Here is an 18,320-nt window from a genome sequence, read left to right as displayed (position 1 = left end):
CTTGCATAAAGTGCTGCCTTTGAACTTGAAGAAACTTCTCATAAGTTGTCCATTATTCCACACAAGGTGGCAGTGCCTGTATCTGCAGCTTTTCCTTGCAACAAATGTGTCTAGCGTGCAAAAATTACCAGAAAAAAATTTATTTGCCATAAAACAGCTTATGGAAATTAAAAAACATGCCAAACCAGAAATCAACACAAGAAACAGCAACACACAGATCTCCATACAACGCTTTCTACATAGGCACAACAGATAATTGTGGAGTATATCGCCAGTTGATGCCTCGTACATCTTTGCACATCTATCAACTCACAGGTTGTACATTTTGTATGCACCTTTGTAGTTCAAATGCAACCAGTGCTCCCATCAGTCAGGAGCGCATTACAATGCAACACCATGGCCAAATCATACTTGAGCTGTCTAATGCTTCGCCAAGAAGAAGCAATACACAGCAATTCACTAAAGTTTCACTCTAGCAATGCGCACTTAGTACTAGTACACCGACGTCATGAAGGCACAGTACTTGAAAAACACAGCCACCACTGTTCTCTTTTTCAGCCAAATTATACCACAATCAATACAGCCTGCTGAAACTCATGTTTACTGTCCTCACAACAGCTAATGCCACAAAATGGGGAAAAAAATAACGAAGGCACACATAATAGAACAGGCAACACAAAGGAATGTATAGAAAAAAATATCACAAAGGCATGGAAATGTTCAAAAGAGGTGGGAGACCACTATCACAAGCAGCAACACACTGCAGAAATTTGCACAGAAAAAGTGGCTGCCAGCTTGCACAAAACAGCCAATGCTCGGATTGCTACACATAAATGAGTACAACACAACAACACAGGTTCAATCAGAAAAGCTTAGCTGTATTTCTCCTGGTTATTTGAATGGGAGAAAAAATATAATCAAAAAAGTGCCATTAAATTTCACACTTCCGCAGATTACTGCAGCTCAAATTTTCAAGTCTGCCAGCCTTGCACCTAGAGATAAAAAACTGTAGAAGCACTCTTGTCATGCTCCCCACACATTTTTCTAGAGCTTTTCCTTTGTACTGTTTGCAATCACACTATAAATATGTATGACACAAAGTCATAGAAAAAATATGAATCTGCACTATTACATACATGTGCACAAGGTCAACACAAAGCCTTGCTACCAATAGTTTTTCAGGATCTTAATACCACTAGTTATCAGCCATATCTGCATTTTAGTGGAAAAATTCCTTGGAAGACAATGTAACATCGGCTGCAATTTACGAGAAAGTCGGGAGTGTTCCTTAGGCACATTTCAAATGGCATGCAGAGAAACCAACTACCACACCACCATTGTTCGCAAAATGTGTCCAGTTAGTTTCCTTAATCTGCGGATGTCCAGCCACTTCCTGCATATGACAGCATACCAATGCTGTTGAAGAGTCCATTGTCAAGAGTGCAACAGCACCACCAAAGCATGACAAGCAAGACGAAGGAGTCGCACGAGTATTTTCATTATTCGCAAACATCTAAGGCAAGAGTGAACCCAACAGAGAAAGTCGCTCTGTTTATAAGTCAGCGCTTGCACACTAAAGCAAGCCACTATATTATCACTATCAAGTGATAACAGCTTTTCTGTAGGTTAGAATAATTCTAAGATGGGACACATCTGGATCTACTGAAGGCCACCAATGCCATTCTCTAGGTGGATAGATGACAAGGCAACCATTCAAGGCCTACACAGATGGTATACTGCTATTAAAGGAAAAGGTGGTACCCACCTAAATAAGCACAAAGTGACCTGTTTTTTTGAGGCAGAATACAACTTTTCCTTTTATAAAACTTCCTCCACTGTGTGGTACAACCCATTTCCTTATTGTAATACTTCTAGTGAGCAAACAGGAGTATACTTAGGAACAGCACAAAAAGACTGGACAATAGAAAACACAAGCACAGACTGTTCTTGTCCAGTTTTTTCGAGCTGTTCCCAGGTATTCTCGTAATGTACCAACACGCTTAGTTTTTAACCCTTCTGCATATAGGAGTACTCGAAGTTGCTCTAGAGGTGCTCTCGTCAGTGCTTACACCAACCTCGGTGGTGTCGTTGTGGCTGGTTCAAGCTCTCGCAAGAGCACTTTTGGATCAGTTCTCTCTGCTCAAAATATCCCATCGAAAGATGCTGGTCATTCCTTTTCTGTACCTGCATATTTGAAGAGTAAGTATGCCCTTTTTTTTTCTTCCGTTTTTTGTTCTGGCACTCTGTTTGTATGACTTAGCACAATGAAACAGTATGGTCCTCCTGACAAGTCACGTTGACCTGTATTGCACATTCTTCAGTAGCAGTATGTTTATTGGGCCCTACCACCATTTTCACCGGTATACGAGTATCCAAATATTCGCGGCTCAAAATAAACTAGGAGGCGAGAGTATCATTCAGAAATGTCAGTTACTATGTCTCAGCTGAGAAAACATTTTTGTGGTGAAAAATTGCTGCGAGATACATCATGACACTCGTATTTCATTCCTTGAAATTTCAATACTAAGCAGTCATCAGTGATGAAGATCGAGCTTCCTTAAAAAGAATTTCAGAACCATATCAATGTCAGAATGACATGGCTTATGAAAAGAAATAAAATTTAATTAAGAAAAAGCTTGACCTCAAGAGCACCTATCCATATACACAGAAATGGGGAAATCATTTTGCTCAAAAGCTCCAATGCATTTGATAAGATTCGTTGCACTGAAAAGAATGTTTGAATCTACCAATTGTAGGCAGATTTTTCATTTATCTGTGAAGTCTACAGCTAAAAAAAACTCTAATTCTGTAAACCGCATCTACTGGGTCATCTAAAGAACAGATAAAATTTTTATATTATGTGTTATTTTAATGTACAGCCTCCTGCAATTTTAGCTATATCACGCGAGAACACTATAATATGGTCGTACGTCGTCCTGAAGAGAACATCACGTTAGACGACTCTTGCACAGGAGAGTGCGTAGTGCACTATAGAGTACTTCTGACGGTCTTACTGATTATCACTGCTTAAAGGCACTAAAATGACGCATGATGGAGGCTCGCGCGATATAGCTAAAAATGCGGGAGGCCATACATCAATAATCTGCAAATAGTACATTTCAAAGACATCCCATAGACAATTAACAATATCATGCAAGCCGTAATTTGATACATTACATTCGTCTGCTTTAGAAAATCTAACAGATACAGCTCGCAGAACTGCGTTACACATTTATAAATTTCATGCTTCAGCATTTTTGTGACTTTCTGCAATTTTATTTTTTAAATATTCAGTCAAATTTCTGTGGCCTGCAATTGGTAAAATTTTGCTTTATTTCTTAAAGGCAGCAACTTCCATTCAAATCGGTTTGATGGGCATCTAATTAGTACCTTTTTGGGTTTCCAATTGTGTGATTGAAGAAATTAAACATTAAAGTTGGGCCCATGCTAATGCTTCCTCTAAAGTAGCGCAGTTGTACAATGCAAGCTGTACAATGCACAATGCACAGCAAAAAAGAAAGAAAAGAATGGGGGGGCATGTACTATTAAGCAAAGCAAAAATAATGATAGAACAGGGCTCTCTCGCTTTTGAGAAAGTGATGAATACTAAGTGCAGATTCTGGCTGAGGTATCAGTTGCTTTCAAATTATATTCTAGAAGCTGCATGGTCCAGAAGCCAAACAGCAGCCCAAGACACAAGGAGCTGCCGTTCGCATTTCGAGGTAATTTGCACCACCATGTTTAATCAGAGGCTAAGAAACAGGCTGCAGAGGATGCTTCAATGAACCCAGATGAGAATATCCTCACAGCAACTAAACAGCACAGTCGTGCAATGTAAGAAGCAGCTTGTAAGGTTTCTTTGATTCTCTGTACCCTGTAAGAACAAAGTCACAACATCTGGCAACAGGCAAACAAAATGGTAAAAGAGAAAAAAAAAAGCGGTGATTACAGGTTAACTAGAAAATTGACAAGTTTCAGCTTCAAGCTAAGCAGCCAGAAGGAAGCTGTTCAGCTGTTCAAATCAAGGAAGAGCTCTTCCACATCTCGGAGAGACTCGTGTGAACCATCCGAGCGTAGACTCCAGCTGTGGTCCGAGTCACTCTCGACCTGTTCTAGAAGCTGCGATGTACGAGGACCGTACAAGACTCCCAGGTGCAGGCTGGTGGTGCTGCTGCTGACGATGCCATCATGCACGACCCGACTCGCCCGCACTGCTGCATTTGATTGGCGACCGTGCCGCCACGAGGCCGCCACAGCTTCGGCACAGCGAATTCGCGTTCCGAGGTCGCCGAGGTTGTTCTCCAGGCCCTCTGCCGTGTCCCCCAAGCGGTGCAACGTGTCACGAAGCCTGTTAAGTGCCTGCATTGCATCCTCGGCCTTCCGTTTCCAGTCATCACACTCGGATGTGGCCTCTGAAAATGAGCACAGAAGTGTTGAAGCTTGGGCAAGTTGGTGACGGTTTGTTTCCACAGTGTTCATGATGCACACATACTAAGGAAATAAACAGGCAGATAGTGAAACAGCGCTGTAAGTGCACAGAAGGTTATGTACAGAGGTCAACACACATCTCTAGAAAGCGTGAATCATGTTTGCAGGACTGCGCTGGCGAATCTGACGACGTGCGGCACAAAATCGGCTGTATGTGAGCTTGCATGACTAAATTTACAGTTTACATTGATTTATCTCGACGTGGTGGTCGGCTTAAGCTTTCGTGGCTGCTTTGGCCCTCGCAACTGTGTTCTAGACATGTGTTGACCTCTGTACAAGAGGGATATGTGATACAAACCCTAACAGCCCTTCGGCTCACCACACCAGAGAAAGTTGACCGGGATTTCAAAAATGTTACCATCAACATCAGCCCCTCATTCTTGTCTTCTGTAGCCACTCCCACACAGGGGGCCAGAATCCAGTAAATGTCTCTCCTCTCTGTAACCCTTTTTCCCCAAATGTTTCTCCAAACATTATTGCAAATACAGTAATACCTCGTTAACTCGAACTCGCATATCTCGAAAAATCGGCTAAGTCAAAATCTTCCACGGCACCAAATCGTTGCCACGTATTTATTGCCCTTTACCTCAAAGTATTTTTGGGCCAAACTGCGGATATCTCGAAATTTTGACTGACCAGACTGTTTAAGGGGGGACATGGGTCCCGGATTTAAGCACTTTTGTTATTGACTCTAGACACATTGAACTTTCAGGAAATATTCAACCTTATGTGCTGATTAGAAATATGCAGTTAGTTTTTCCAAGTCAATCCAAAAAAAGAAGTTCCCATTATTTATGTGTTATAAATTTGGGATGTGACTTGCAAAATATGTACTGCACCAAGAGAGCTAAAATTAAGCAGGTATCTTCCTGAATGTTCAAATAGTGCAAGTTTGCATTTTAATGTTTATATCTGTATTTTAGCTGAAGTCATGAAATTTTAGAGTTGCAACTTTGTAAATGAATTTTTATTGGCGATTTCTACAAGATTTAAAAATGTTGCAGTGTCCTAAAACACTATATCATAGCTTTTGTGCATCTCTCCAACTCTCTAGCATTCAGGCAAAAACAAAAAACAAAAATCATGAGGATTGAATGAGTAACAGTGACAGTGCTGCCCCCAAAATTTTATACCCCTGTCAAGCGGGCAAGTTAAGTGCACTTACGGAGAGTGTCACTCGGTTTAAGTGCACTTTGCCAAATCTAAACGGCGCAAGCGGAGTGTCACTCACAGAAGAGTGCACTCCGGTCGGAGTGCGTTCACGAAACGCACTTTGCTGGTCGAGTGCGTAGCCTCGCCGCCAGCGGTTTGAATGGTACAGAATGCAATGCATAAAAAAAGGACACAGAAGTTCGTTTTAGTTGTTGAACAGCTAAACACAAAATAATTTGTGTTTAGCGAGAAGCGAAACAGCACACTAATGAACAAAATTATCGTATATACGCAGCTTCGTCGCACGCCGCCATGTTGTTCTGGATTTGCTAGGTATTCGTCTTGGCCGGCATTGACTTTGCAACACCTCATAGTAAAAGAAATGACGTTTTTGTTGAGAAAAAATAGATTAAGTTTGTTTTTATTTATAATACCACGTAAAACAATCACTTTTTAGAAGTTTTTTTCTTCTTTTTTATCTACATATTAAAAAAACGCGCTCGTGTCTGTCGCCATGTTTCTTTACGGCGAGTGCACTCTGTTTTCCCGTTTAGCACTGCGTAGCCTAAAGTGTCACTCAAGGTCCCGAAGTGCACCCGTAAGTGCACTTAACTTGCCCGCTTGACAGGGGTATTAGACTTGGAAAAATCATTTTTTGGTAAAAGTGCAAAAATTTCAGAGTGCATAAATGACATTTTATGCTGCAAAAACCAGGTAGTTTCGTTCTGAAGCAGTATTCAAGGCTCGTTTTGGCAGGAACGCAAGCTGCAAATATGCTCTTTCAAACAAGACCGAGATGGCCTGGCTATGATAGACTGTTTTGGAATGGCGAATGACACAAAATGGGTCATGTCAGCATTTTCATGGGCAAAACTGAGCATTTCTTTGGAAAAAAACAGTGTTTTCTTCCTCAACGATGTGTCATTTTGAGCTAGTTTTTTGCCAACAGGTGCGCCCTGTTATGCAGATTAGAAAAATAATAAAAATAAAAATGAAATTTATTAGCAAATTTTTTGTTTCCGGGACCCATGTTCCCCCTTAACAAGCTTCGTGCGAGGCTGCCGTGCCTACCACAAAGCGGACACTTTCCCTGAATGTGAAGTGGGAACCTAGCGGCATAACAATGCGAAGCAATCGTGCGGCACGTCATGTGACGGGAGAGACCTGCGCAGAGGCAGGCCCTGCAAAATAGCACACTTGACGCAGTTTGTTATGTTCGCTTAATGAAACTTTCCGTATTCATTTTATTCTACACAACGCATGCGGCCTGAGTATGCGCTATGCGAGCGGGATGTACCAGTGACTGGTGAATTTCCTGACACCGAAATCACTGGGATGGCTACAAATGCAGGGGACGGTGAAGACGATGGCGATGCCAAAAAAGGACCTCGAGAGGTGCCGATATCAGCCGAAACAAGAAACATGCTTCGCTTGCTGCGAAATAAAGTTGAGTGCTGCGGGGTGAACAATCGGCTCATGCGATGTGTGAAACAGCTCGAGGACACCTTTCTAGGTCCAAGTGCTACTGCGAAGCAGACCAGCCTTAGGCAGTCTTTTCTGCACTAAATAAAATGGTAGTGCCACAAAACGAAGTTGGTTGATATCTCTTATGTTTTTATTTTTCAAGTGAAGCTTGTATTGCCTGACTCGTATCGCCATCGGTGTGGCTGTCGGCGTACGCGGAAAACTATCATCATCAGCATTGGCTCGAGCGTCTTCTTCCACAGCTGGCTCGTTGGCACCCCTCGGGTTGCGCGCGTGCTAGTGCCACTGCTCCCGCGTTCATCGTTGTCGTCTTCTACAGCTGGCTCCGTTGCCGCTCATCATTCCAGCATAGAAGTTCACTTCTATGCTGTCGTCGTAGTGGGGAGACCGCGTTTAGGGGGGTAAGAGCCATTCATTGTCTTACATGATGGACAGATTTGCAAGCGGAAGAATTGCAAGCGGCAATGGCGGGCAAATACTGCTAACCATGCCGCCAAGCAAACTCGAGACACCAAAGGCAAGAGACAACAGCGACAAGCAGAGAATCGTACAACGCAACTTAAGGAAGAGTTGCACGAAATGGAAGGAAAAGTAGAAAGAAAGGAAAAGAAAAGTAGTAGGAAAACGAAGGAAAAGTAGCAGGTCAGGTATACACACAAGCTTCGCTTACCCCCATTTTCTCGACAGGGGAAGGGCTGGTGATTTTATTTCCTTGAAACCTTTACGAAGAGCCAGCTTTTGTTGAAAACTGGTCAGTTGTGGTGAATTTTTAGAAAGAACTCAACTTTGCACTACAATTTCTGCAACTTTGCTTAGCTCAAATTTTTTTCTAGTTTTTACTACTTCGAGTTAATGATGCTGATTGCATTTTATTGGCATCTAAGGCCAAAGAGCGCCAGGACATGTGTTGATTTAGCAAAATTATGAGTTAAAATCCGATTTAAAATAGAGGCTGTATAGAGGCCTACACATAAGATAGATCTATAGTATTAGTGCATCAATTGTAAAATAATTACTACAATAAATATAAGGCCTTAAGTGCATTGGCTACAGATACAGAAGGTAAATTATTGTGCATAGTCCGAGTCCCTTGCTGTACAATTCTTGCTTGCACAAGAAGTGCGAGGGCTCAGACATAATTTTGTGCATCAGACCGTACCTCACCTGTGAGGCACAATCTGATGGTTAGGATGGAATGAGATGTCTAGAAAATTAACTAGCGCAAGATAATTAAGCCCTCTTTTAAAGTTAAAAAGTGTGTCATCTGATAAGAACATCGAGGGAAGGGGTGGTATTTGGCGTTTGTAAAGTTCCTTAAAATTAGCCACTCTCTCTCGGTGAAGTTCAGGACATTGAATGAGGACATGTAGGACTGTTAGGTTCTCACCGCAGCGTGTGCACGTCGGAGGGTCAGTTGCAGTCAAGAGGTATTTATGTGTCCCATAAGTGTGTCCTATTCCGAGTCGTACCAAGGTGACTTTGGTGTGTCTATCAAGCTTCAGTGGGAAGGATTTGGTTAGTTGCAGGTTTAAGCAGGTGCAGCTTATTTTCAGCTTCTTTGTCCCATTCAGCTTGCTAATGATTACGGAGCGCCTTTCGTACCACAGATTTCAGGTCTACGCCAGGTACCCAGCCTACATCAATTGTGTCCCGATGAGCCGCTTCTCCAGCATTTTTGTCCGCCATTTCATTGCCTGCGATCCCAGAGTGGCCTGGCACCCAACATACAACAAGAGCAAGGTTTAGCATATACGCTACGTGTATGTGTTTAAGGAGCTTGTTTAATACAGGGTTTCGGATTGCTTTGCCACAGGACAGGGCTGTGACAATGCTTAAAGAATTTGTGTACATTATAGACTTTTGTATCTATGTACTCAACAGTGATCAGAATACCATATGCTTCCGCTGTAAAGATGCTCCTATGGTTATGCAAGGTTTTATTTAGAGTTGGAGAAGTTTGGGCCATGGGGCTGCACATCATACCGAAGTTGCAGACTTTGAAGCATCAGTAAAAAATGCCATAGATCTATACTTGTCTTCAAGGCCCAAGAAATGTTGCTGGATGAGGGCACTTGGACAACTCTTTTTGTTAAGCTCTTTAAAGGACAACTCACAGGTGACTGGACATTGATCCCAAGGTGGGATGAGTTCAGTGCAGTCAGTTTCCTGCAGATCTGTGAAAACTATTGCAAGTTTTTCCACAACAGACCTCACTGCTAACGGGAATGGTGGGGCGTGTGAAAGCCGGTTTAAATACAACTGATTTGTGGACTGATCATTTATTAGTGCCTTGCATGGATGTTGTTTTAGCGACATAATTCTTATTGCATAGGTGACTTCAAGATATGTACACTGATAATCCAGTGGCCACTGATCCGACTCTGCATAGAGACTTTGGACAGGGCTGGTACGAAAGGCACCAAGTGCTAGGCGGATACCCAAGTGATAGACAGGATCGAGTAGCTTAAGTGTTGTCTTTGAAGCTGACTGGTAAACAATACATCCACAGTCCATAGCATGACAACACAAGGCTTTTAAAAAGAGATAGGAGACAATACCTATCTGTTCCCCACGATTGGTTCATAGTTTTCAGCTTCAACTGTTTTATATGCTGGATAAAGGTAAGCTTAGCATCAAAGATTACACCCAAAAATTTTTGTTCTTTCGCAACGATCAGGCTTTTCCCATTCATCGAAATGGGTGGGTCAGGACATACCCCTCTTCGTCTGGAGAAAAGCACACAAGTAGTCTTTTCTGCATTGAATCGGAACCCATTTTCATCTGCCCATTTGGCGAGCCGATTAACACTTAACTGTATCTGCGGTTCACATATGGACAGGTTGCAAGATATCGTAGGTGGTATAACAGAGCAGAGAGAGTTCATTTTAACTATAAAAAGTGTGCAGCTTAGCACTCCTCCCTGTGGTAAACCATTTTCCTGAATAAAAGTGCTCAATAGTACAGTGCCAATTCTTACGCGGAACTTCCTTTCAGATAGGTTTTTTTTCCAGAATTTTCAGCATACTACCACAAATTCCATAGGACGACAGGTCTTGCAGAATACCGTATCGCCAGGCAGTATCATATGCCTTCTCAAGATCAAAGAATACTGATAGACAGTATTGGTTGTATACAAATGCATCACCTATATATGACTCAAGGAGAACAAGATTATCCCCCCCAGTTGTAGACCTCGCTCTTCGAAAGCCAGATTGGTGAGGGTCAATATACCATTACATTCCAAAAAGTAAACAAGGCGGCGGTTAATCATTTTTTAAATACCTTAAGTAAACAGCTAGTGAGCGCAATTGGTCTGTAACTATTAACTAAGGCAGGGTCTTTGACGTGTTTGAGTATTGGTAAGACTATTGCCTTTTCACAAGATGAAGGTATACGACCAGTTGCAAAAATCTTATTGTAAAGACCTAAGATACAGTTTAGGGTCTCATCAGGCAGATTGTTGATTATTTCATACGTTACTCTGTCAGAACCTGGAGCCGAGCTGCCACAAGAGCCTAGGGCAAGCTTGAGTTCATGGAATGTTAGTGGTTTGTTGTAACCTTCTGATGACTTGCTTGGACGCAGAGGAATATTTTCAGCTATTCTTTTATGGTGCAAGAACTTTTCGGAATAATTTTCCGAGCTTGATACGCTCTCAAAGTGCTCACCGAGAGTAATTGCTTGATCTTCTATTCTATCACCAGAGCCAGTGACCAGAGGAAAAGAATTTGGGCGTTGTCCTTTTAGTTTACGTACCCTATTATATACTTTGCTCGCATCTGTGTACGAGTTTATTGAGGATATGTAACGTGTCCAGCTTTCTCTTTTGGATATTCGGCGGATACGGCGGCCATTCGCTTTGTACCGCTTAAAATTTATTAGATTTTCTGTTGTTGGGTAGCGTGAAAATCTGCTCCATGCTTTGTTCTGGTGTTTCTTTGCAATTTTACACTCTTTGTTCCACCACGGTTTTGGATTGACTTTATCTGTGCACGACTCAGGTATGCAGTTTTGAGCAGAACAGACTATATGTTCAGTGATGTAGCTGGTAAGTTCCTCTACACCTAGGTGGTCCACATCTTCCAGGCACAGTGTACATAGGTTTCTAAATTTCTACCAATCTGCACTATGAAGTCTCCATTTCTTGGGGTAAACTGGTCCATCGTGCCACTTTGTTGTTTCTAGGAGTGTTGGGAAGTGATCGCTCCCATATGGATTACTAATAACTCTCCATTCCAGGTATGGAAGAAGTGATGCTGACCCTATGGCTAAATCTATACATGAGTATGTGTTGTGTGTAGAACTGTAAAAAGTTGGCTCTGCCTTGTTATACAGACAGGCTCCAGATGAAAGAAGGAACTTTTCTATTGCCCATCCTCTCGCGTCACATCTTGAGTCACCCCAGAATGTGCTGTGAGCATTAAAATCTCCGATCACTATATAGGGTTCAGGAAGCTGGTCAATCAGCTTTTCAAATTCTGCTGTATCAAACCGTTCATCAGGTGATATATATATATATGGAGCAAACAGTTATAAGTTGAACAATATAGCCCGAACAGCCACTGCCTCGAATGAAGTCTGGAGCGAAACATGCTGGCATGCTACTGACTTTTGGGCTATAATTGCCATACCGTCGGAAGAATTACCACTATTTCGATCTTTACGGAAAACTATGTATTGTCTTAAGAAGTTCTGGTGTGCGGACTTTAAATGTGTTTCTTGAACACCGAACAGTCGTGGCTGATATTCCTTTAGTAGATCTTTGACATCATCTAGATTGTGAAATAGGCCTCTGGCATTCCACTGAATTATTTGTGTAGCCATATTGGGGAGGAGTTGTGTTGTCTGTGTTCAAGAGCACGTGGTAAGGATAGATAAATATGTATATAAGGACGGTAACCGTTGGATGCACTTGCTTGTCATTAGTAATGCACAGGCACGACAGATGGCATGGACAAGCTTTAGGGGCTGGGGTATAGTGGTAACAGTGATGTGAAAAACCTACCAAAGTTATCCTTTATAGTGTCAAAGTTAATGGAGCACTGACATGAAATTGCAAATGAAGCCATCATAATGATTTAAACTACCCGTACAAAAACTGTACAGAAAGTTCATGATCTTTAATTGTATAAACTCATTGCAGTTATGTAGAAAATAGGAAAACATCACTATTCAGGTAGTCTCCTTTTGAACCTATGAGCCAGATGTAGTGGCACTGCAATAAAAAAAAAGTTCCTCAGAATTCTCAATTTGGAATTCTATGTAATTCCACTAACCAATTTTTGCTGAATCACGTCAGTGAACCAAAAGAAGGTGACTGAGAGCAAATTTCCATTTCTGGCTTGACTGAAATCTAATAAGGGCAATTCCACCGAGCATGAACTTTTGATAACAAATGGCATCTACGTCTTGGTCAAAAGCACTCTTAAATGTGGGCGGGCATGCTGTTTTAATGAAAAATTCAGTGCTGCCCTTTCCCAGCTTGCAGTATTTTCTCCCTCACTGCTAGTACTTGAATAGCTTTTATTACTACCTGCTGATGACCCTTTGTCGAAGAATAATCTAAAGGCAAATAAAATGACACTTTCAGAAGAGATAGAAAGGGCAACAGCTTTACCTTCAATAGAAAAGCGAAGCTTATAAGACATTTCTACTTGCATATAGCAGCCTTCTCTAAAGAATCATCGGCAAGTGCTTTTCTTAACATCTAATGAGTACATAAAGTTGGTTGCCCTTCAAAATTTATTTCACCTTGCAAAAAAAATGATGTGAAGTGCATTTGCCACGTGTTTACACAAATGAATACAAGAAATGAAAATAGATTAAAGCAATTAGATTAAAGCAATTAGCGTTGGACAGCAACACAAGACATGCCACTCTCTAGTGGCATCTACCCCCATTCTGTCTTTAGTTCCCACGTACTTCAGAATGGGCCTCGTCCATGATGATGCCATCCAGGACACATCAAAATCATACACTGCCTGAAACAATGTTATTTAGTCTTAAGGAGAAAGCAGCCAACATATTTCATACCTGGTATGATGACATGTTCTAGCTTTTGAGCTATGCATCTGGTGCTGGGCACACTTCTTTTACATCCTTCACATACTGGCACTCGCTCACATTCATACTTGTGTCCACTTACACTCTTTGCCAGGCACCAAATGAACGCCTCTCAAATGACTGAGTGCGTGTACTCATGAGAGAGTACGCAGACATATAGACGCACAATTAGCAGATGAAGACCAGGCAGCGGGTGCACATACTCAACAGCCATATTGTCATGATGCCATGTGAAGTGAAAAACTCCTGGGAAACACTGGCTCCACAATACAAATGGCCTATCCTGCATGACGGCCACCCTTCCACAGCCTCTGGATTTTGGCATCTCAAACAGAGTGATTGCTTAACGCAGGTCATACTTCACCTTAACTACGCAGCGTCATGCCTTTTGACTGCTGGTTACAGAGAGAACTGACAGCTCGGTGAGTTGGTATGGGTTGGTTTTGGAAATGGTGCCACAGAAAAAAAAAAATCGGACACGATAACACAAGCGCCCAGCGCTTGTGCTATCGAGTCTGTTTTTTTGTTATCGTGTCTTTTTTTTTTCCAGTGGCATCACTTCTAAAATGCTGGTTACAAGAAAAACAAGTCGAGGTATATAATACATCAGTAGCACATGTACTCACCATCTAGCTTGCGCTTAAGTTCATCCACGCAGCTGTGGGTGTTGAGACGGTCCCGCGTGAGCACAATTCCACAACCTTTGTCACACGTCACCTCACGAAGTGGGCACTGCTTCACATGAGACTCCAGCATACAACGCTGGCACCGGTGCTCACAGGCTTCATGCGGGCAGATTACTTCGTGAAACTCGCACACACTCGTATGATTCGCAAAACTTTCCGCAGGTACACGGGCATCACAGCCAGCATTTCGGCATTTAACCTACGACGGCCACAAAAGAGAGAACATTAAAGGGTAACTACAGCGAAATAGTAACTGACCTGTATTAGTAAAATGTGCTTCTACAACACCACAAAAAGTCACTCTCACAGTTTAAGGAGACTTTGTAAGCCAGAAAAGACAAAAACAAGACAGGAGATGAGATGAGGCAGCCATGAAATTCCAGCACTAGCTCATTGTGACATCATCGATTTTGAAGGTGTTTAATCAGGCCTAGTGAACTTTTTATTAGTAAATGACTACAGTACATTGTATTCTAAAGGAGCCAAAGTCTGAACATAGCAAGTTTCGAGAACATTTACTTAGCCGCAAAGGCTCAAATACGAAGGAATACTTTGAAATCTGCGACGTCACAATGATGTAGCAGTGCTGGGGTTTTGGCACAAAATTTTTACAAATGGGAGTTTGACTCATTTTCTCTTCTAGTAATAACCTTTTCAGTGGTCATTTAGCACTTAAATGTGTCCACACAACGAAGGCCCATGATGCAACAAGGATTGCAGCCATAGCACCACCCAGCCAACATGTCATTACGTGACATCAGTTATTTAGGCTATAAGAAATTGTTTTAGATGCCAAAACCACATTTTAGACATGAAACAACAAGCACTGGAAATTTTGTTACAAATGCAACTAAGATACAGAACCCATGCACAAGCTATATCCACAGCAAGGTAACCGAGAAAGTGCTTATTTTTAATGTGATAATGGCACGAAGAGCATGACCGTCGATGCTCATTCTAGGAAACCGATTTGCAATACTCCTGCTGAAGCCCGTGAGGTATGCACATAAATAAATAATAAATAGATTTGAATATGCCAAGTGTTCTGTCAGCTCGCTAGCAATGTTACTTGAAAACCACAGATAATGATGGGCAGCAAGCTAAAAGTGACCAGTCATCCACATGGTGTATGTTCAATAGTACAGTGCAACCACGGAATATTGAAGCCTGTGTAACCTAGGGCAATAATTTGAGGCCATCCACAGTGGCACTACATGCACCCTGTCACATTTGAGCATGTGACTGCCTGCCTTCCAGCCTAAAAAATTACTCTCGTTTCTCTCCAAGGCTCTAAACAACATTGCTCTAAACAACATGCACATGGTCTCATTCATGTAGAATGATCCACGAGTTGTTTTCTTTAAACCAGTGCATGGTAGCTGGGACACCTGTATGCAATGCACTTAAGCAACTTAGTTAAGCAACTTACTTTTTTTTTTTTTGCTGAAACGAAATATGCTACTCTATTTCACCCAGCTGTCCATTCAGCTATTTAAGCAACTCTTCTGTCGCTTTTTAATCTCAGTGTGAACAAGGCTCCAATGTGGAGTCGTCACATTAACCGTACTAAATCATTTGCGGTCATTGTTTTTCTTCATCTTCTGGCAAGGCTAAAGAGAATGTCGTACTCTTGATTTAAGTATTTGCTTACCTTGAGGCGGTTGACCATGTTTTGTATCAGAGGCAGTGCGGGTGTAAAGGCCGAGATAGCACGTTTGCGGCACACGGGGCAGCTGTTGTTTTTGCGGACCCACTCGGAGATGCAACGGCGACAAAAAACATGGCGGCAGGGGCACTCGACGGGCTCGCGTAAAACCGAGTGGCAGATGACGCAGATCAGCTCCTCATCAGGCCTGGGGTCATAGTCTTCCAGCATCAGCTCTGCGACTGCACAGAGCGGTGTGGCTACTGGACACAAATCATTAACCCATTTGTATACAATCGATAGGCCAAGCTTGTCCATAGACATACAAAGATTCAGCACATAAGCTAGGGCCAACAACTCCAAATTAACAAAAGATACCGCAAAGACATATAATTGCAGACTTTTTTTTTTTTTTAATTGTGCAGCTGGGAGTCTTACAATGGTTTTCGTGCCATGGTATAGTCGGTATCGAATGCTAGTCAGAAAGCTGCCCACAACACAAGCCTGTGGTGGAGCCCCAGAGTGGCTATTTAGGCTTAGGTGAAAACGCAAATCCTGACACGGGTGCAGATGGTGGACCGTCACAAAGGACTGCTAGCAATGCAGCCTGAATCGCAGCCCCAAGCAGCTGTATGACCAAGCCGCCGAAACGTGCAGTAGGATGCCGGCTTCAATAGAGCCGTTGCAACCTAGAGGAACATGTGTCGGATACAGTATTCAGTAAAGAAGTACCAAGCTCGGATATGTAAAGCACTTGAATGCAAAGGAATTGTACAGGGTAGTGAGATGTTTGCAAGTAAGGCAGATGTCTGGTAGTCGCAAACCAGACCCTTACAGTACTTTTGAAAGGTGCAAGGTCTCCTTCATACAGCTTCGCTGTCTTTGATTTACGAGTTGCTCAAATTTACATACATCTGCGTTTTTATAAAGTGAATAGCTTTCTTTGTTTCTTACGCCCGTTTTCGTGGTTGGCGGTCGGAGGTTGGAACAAAGATGCCGACGCAAAGGGATGGCGCGATGGCGTTGCGAGGCGCGTTCGCCGAACGCGATATGACAGTCCTGTCAAAGTGTTATGAAAGTTCTGTCATAGCTCCGAGACGCACGTGCTGTCCACCTTCACCACCACTATAGAGGTTCTGGTTAATGGTTATGTTCTTTAAGTAATGAAACGACAAACGCTACTTAAATATCCTCACGGCAAGAAATATAAGTCGTCAAGCGCACCACTCCTTTAAAAAAACGAATAGGTTACTTGAAGCGTTCAGCTATTCGCTTACATTCGTCAGCTATTAGCTTACAGCTATTCGCACTATTTTATTTAGTATTTTATTTATTTTTAATTTATTTATTTTTTTCATCTTCTCGCTCAATTGATTATGTAAGAAAAACTGGAGCGCGGAAACCATAGATCTAGACGCTCAGCGTCCCCCCCCCCCCCCCCCCTTTTTTTTTTTTCTCGTTATGTTTGAGGTTTTCACACTGAAGATAATGTAGCTCACTACAAACAGAAGTGTTATCCTCCCCACCCAACTTTTCAGACAGCGAATGTGATTCCATCAGCTAGCTCGGTTTCAGTTACTGATAGCGTAGCGCTCAAACAAAGTTCGGCGGATTCGTCTTCGTTTGTTTCAGCGCAGCATTATCCGCAATAAAGATTTATCAAGCCGCACAGTCGTCGATTTTAATGCGGTACGTGCACTCATTGTTTGACAACTCCAAAGGGAAAGAAAAGTGAGGCTGCTTACATGACGCAGAGGATGACGACCTCCGTCGAGCCATGTTTCTACGAAGTCGGGCAGCCGGGAAAAGCCCGCCAAAACGAAAGGGCCTGGGCGAGTGCGAAAGTTCGTCGAACACAGAGAGCAAAGACCACAGGTAATCTGTCACGAAAAGCATGACCTACCTGGATGACTACAGCTGACAAGCATATCAGGTACACTTTCTAAAACGTTCCTTACCGCACACAGCAATTTTTCTTACAAAGCACTTTTAGCACCAGGAGAGCTACTCCGGTTCGCGACGATGAAAGCGAGGCGTACGTACAATGTAGTGCTACATACCCGCAACCGTGAAGTAAACTTGCGATGACTTCAGAGACCGAGCCCCTTCACCTCTCCTCACTTGCCTTCGTACGTCCGTACTTCTTATCCAGACGGTTTCAACTCAAACTCGAGTGAAAAGAAAGAGAGAGAGGGAAGCCAACTAGAGAGATGAGGTGTGCTTCTGTTTGGCCGATGTAGTTAGCCAGGTGCTGCCTTCTGGCGGAACATTTTTGGCGGGAGATGTGAACATGTTGCGAGTGCCTTTTGCTTACGTTTATCTTGTTACGCTTGCTGATGAGTTACTTAATTCTGTATCAAGATGTTTTTCACAGGACATACAAAGCTTAGGGTAAAAATAGAAGAGACAGAACAGAGGGAAGGTCATAACATGTCATTCTCATTATGACATGTAATTGACGTTCAAATTTCCCGCAATACTTGACTTTCAGATACGTGCTGCCACGGAACGCAAGCTGTGTCGACTTCTGTCGTTTCAGCGCGGCCTCTGAGACTTGGCACTTTGCTGACGGATTTCTGAGGCAATGCTGGATGGTAATCGCTATTTTTTTTTTTTTTTTTTTTTTTTTTCGGCGTAGAGAATCTAGTGCCAAGAATCGGTGATTATTACGGATATTACGACGTGCCTTTTATCACCGGTCGCGACTGCTGGCCTGTCGTTCAAGCTTTCCGCGCGTCTCAACGTCCCGACGTGTGCTGCCACGCAACGAAAATGAGTTGAAGCGCATTTTTGAAAGGTCT

The 18,320-nt window shown here is 42.6% G+C and overlaps 1 protein-coding gene across 5 annotated transcripts; it reads right to left on the bottom strand.

Moving 5' to 3' along the window:
- Positions 1-124: 124 nt before the first annotated feature.
- LOC119452991 (RING finger protein 151) lies at positions 125-18,099 on the bottom strand. 5 transcript variants are annotated; one of them, XM_049667467.1, is made up of 5 exons: positions 17,580-18,099; positions 17,265-17,399; positions 15,526-15,782; positions 13,815-14,073; positions 125-4,412 (listed from the first exon to the last, which is right to left on the bottom strand). In XM_049667467.1, exons 2-5 carry the CDS (start codon positions 17,296-17,298, stop codon positions 4,009-4,011), a joined length of 954 nt encoding a protein of 317 aa, XP_049523424.1. In that variant the 5' UTR covers positions 17,299-17,399; positions 17,580-18,099; the 3' UTR covers positions 125-4,008. The 5 variants fall into 5 exon arrangements, with proteins under 5 accessions (XP_049523424.1, XP_049523423.1, XP_037570887.1 ...); XM_049667466.1 differs by having other exon boundaries at positions 17,265-17,347; XM_037714959.2 differs by having other exon boundaries at positions 15,526-15,779; positions 17,265-17,347; positions 17,580-18,098.
- Positions 18,100-18,320: the final 221 nt, after the last annotated feature.

The sequence above is a fragment of the Dermacentor silvarum genome, chromosome 5 (genome assembly GCF_013339745.2).
Source record: "Dermacentor silvarum isolate Dsil-2018 chromosome 5, BIME_Dsil_1.4, whole genome shotgun sequence".
Taxonomy (NCBI): domain Eukaryota; kingdom Metazoa; phylum Arthropoda; class Arachnida; order Ixodida; family Ixodidae; genus Dermacentor; species Dermacentor silvarum.
Note: the sequence above shows the minus strand (reverse complement) of the source record. Positions and strands in the feature narration are given on the sequence as shown.

Bases quoted from the DNA above. Each gene is read 5' to 3' on its own strand.
- LOC119452991 (XM_049667467.1), bottom strand. From the start codon at position 17,298: ATGGCTCGACGGAGGTCGTCATCCTCTGCGTCAT. The intron at 15,783-17,264 runs GTAAGCAGCCTC...ATTTGTGTCCAG, and splicing joins GTCGTCATCCTCTGCGTCAT to TAGCCACACCGCTCTGTGCA. The intron at 14,074-15,525 runs GTAAGCAAATAC...TGGCCGTCGTAG, and splicing joins ACATGGTCAACCGCCTCAAG to GTTAAATGCCGAAATGCTGG.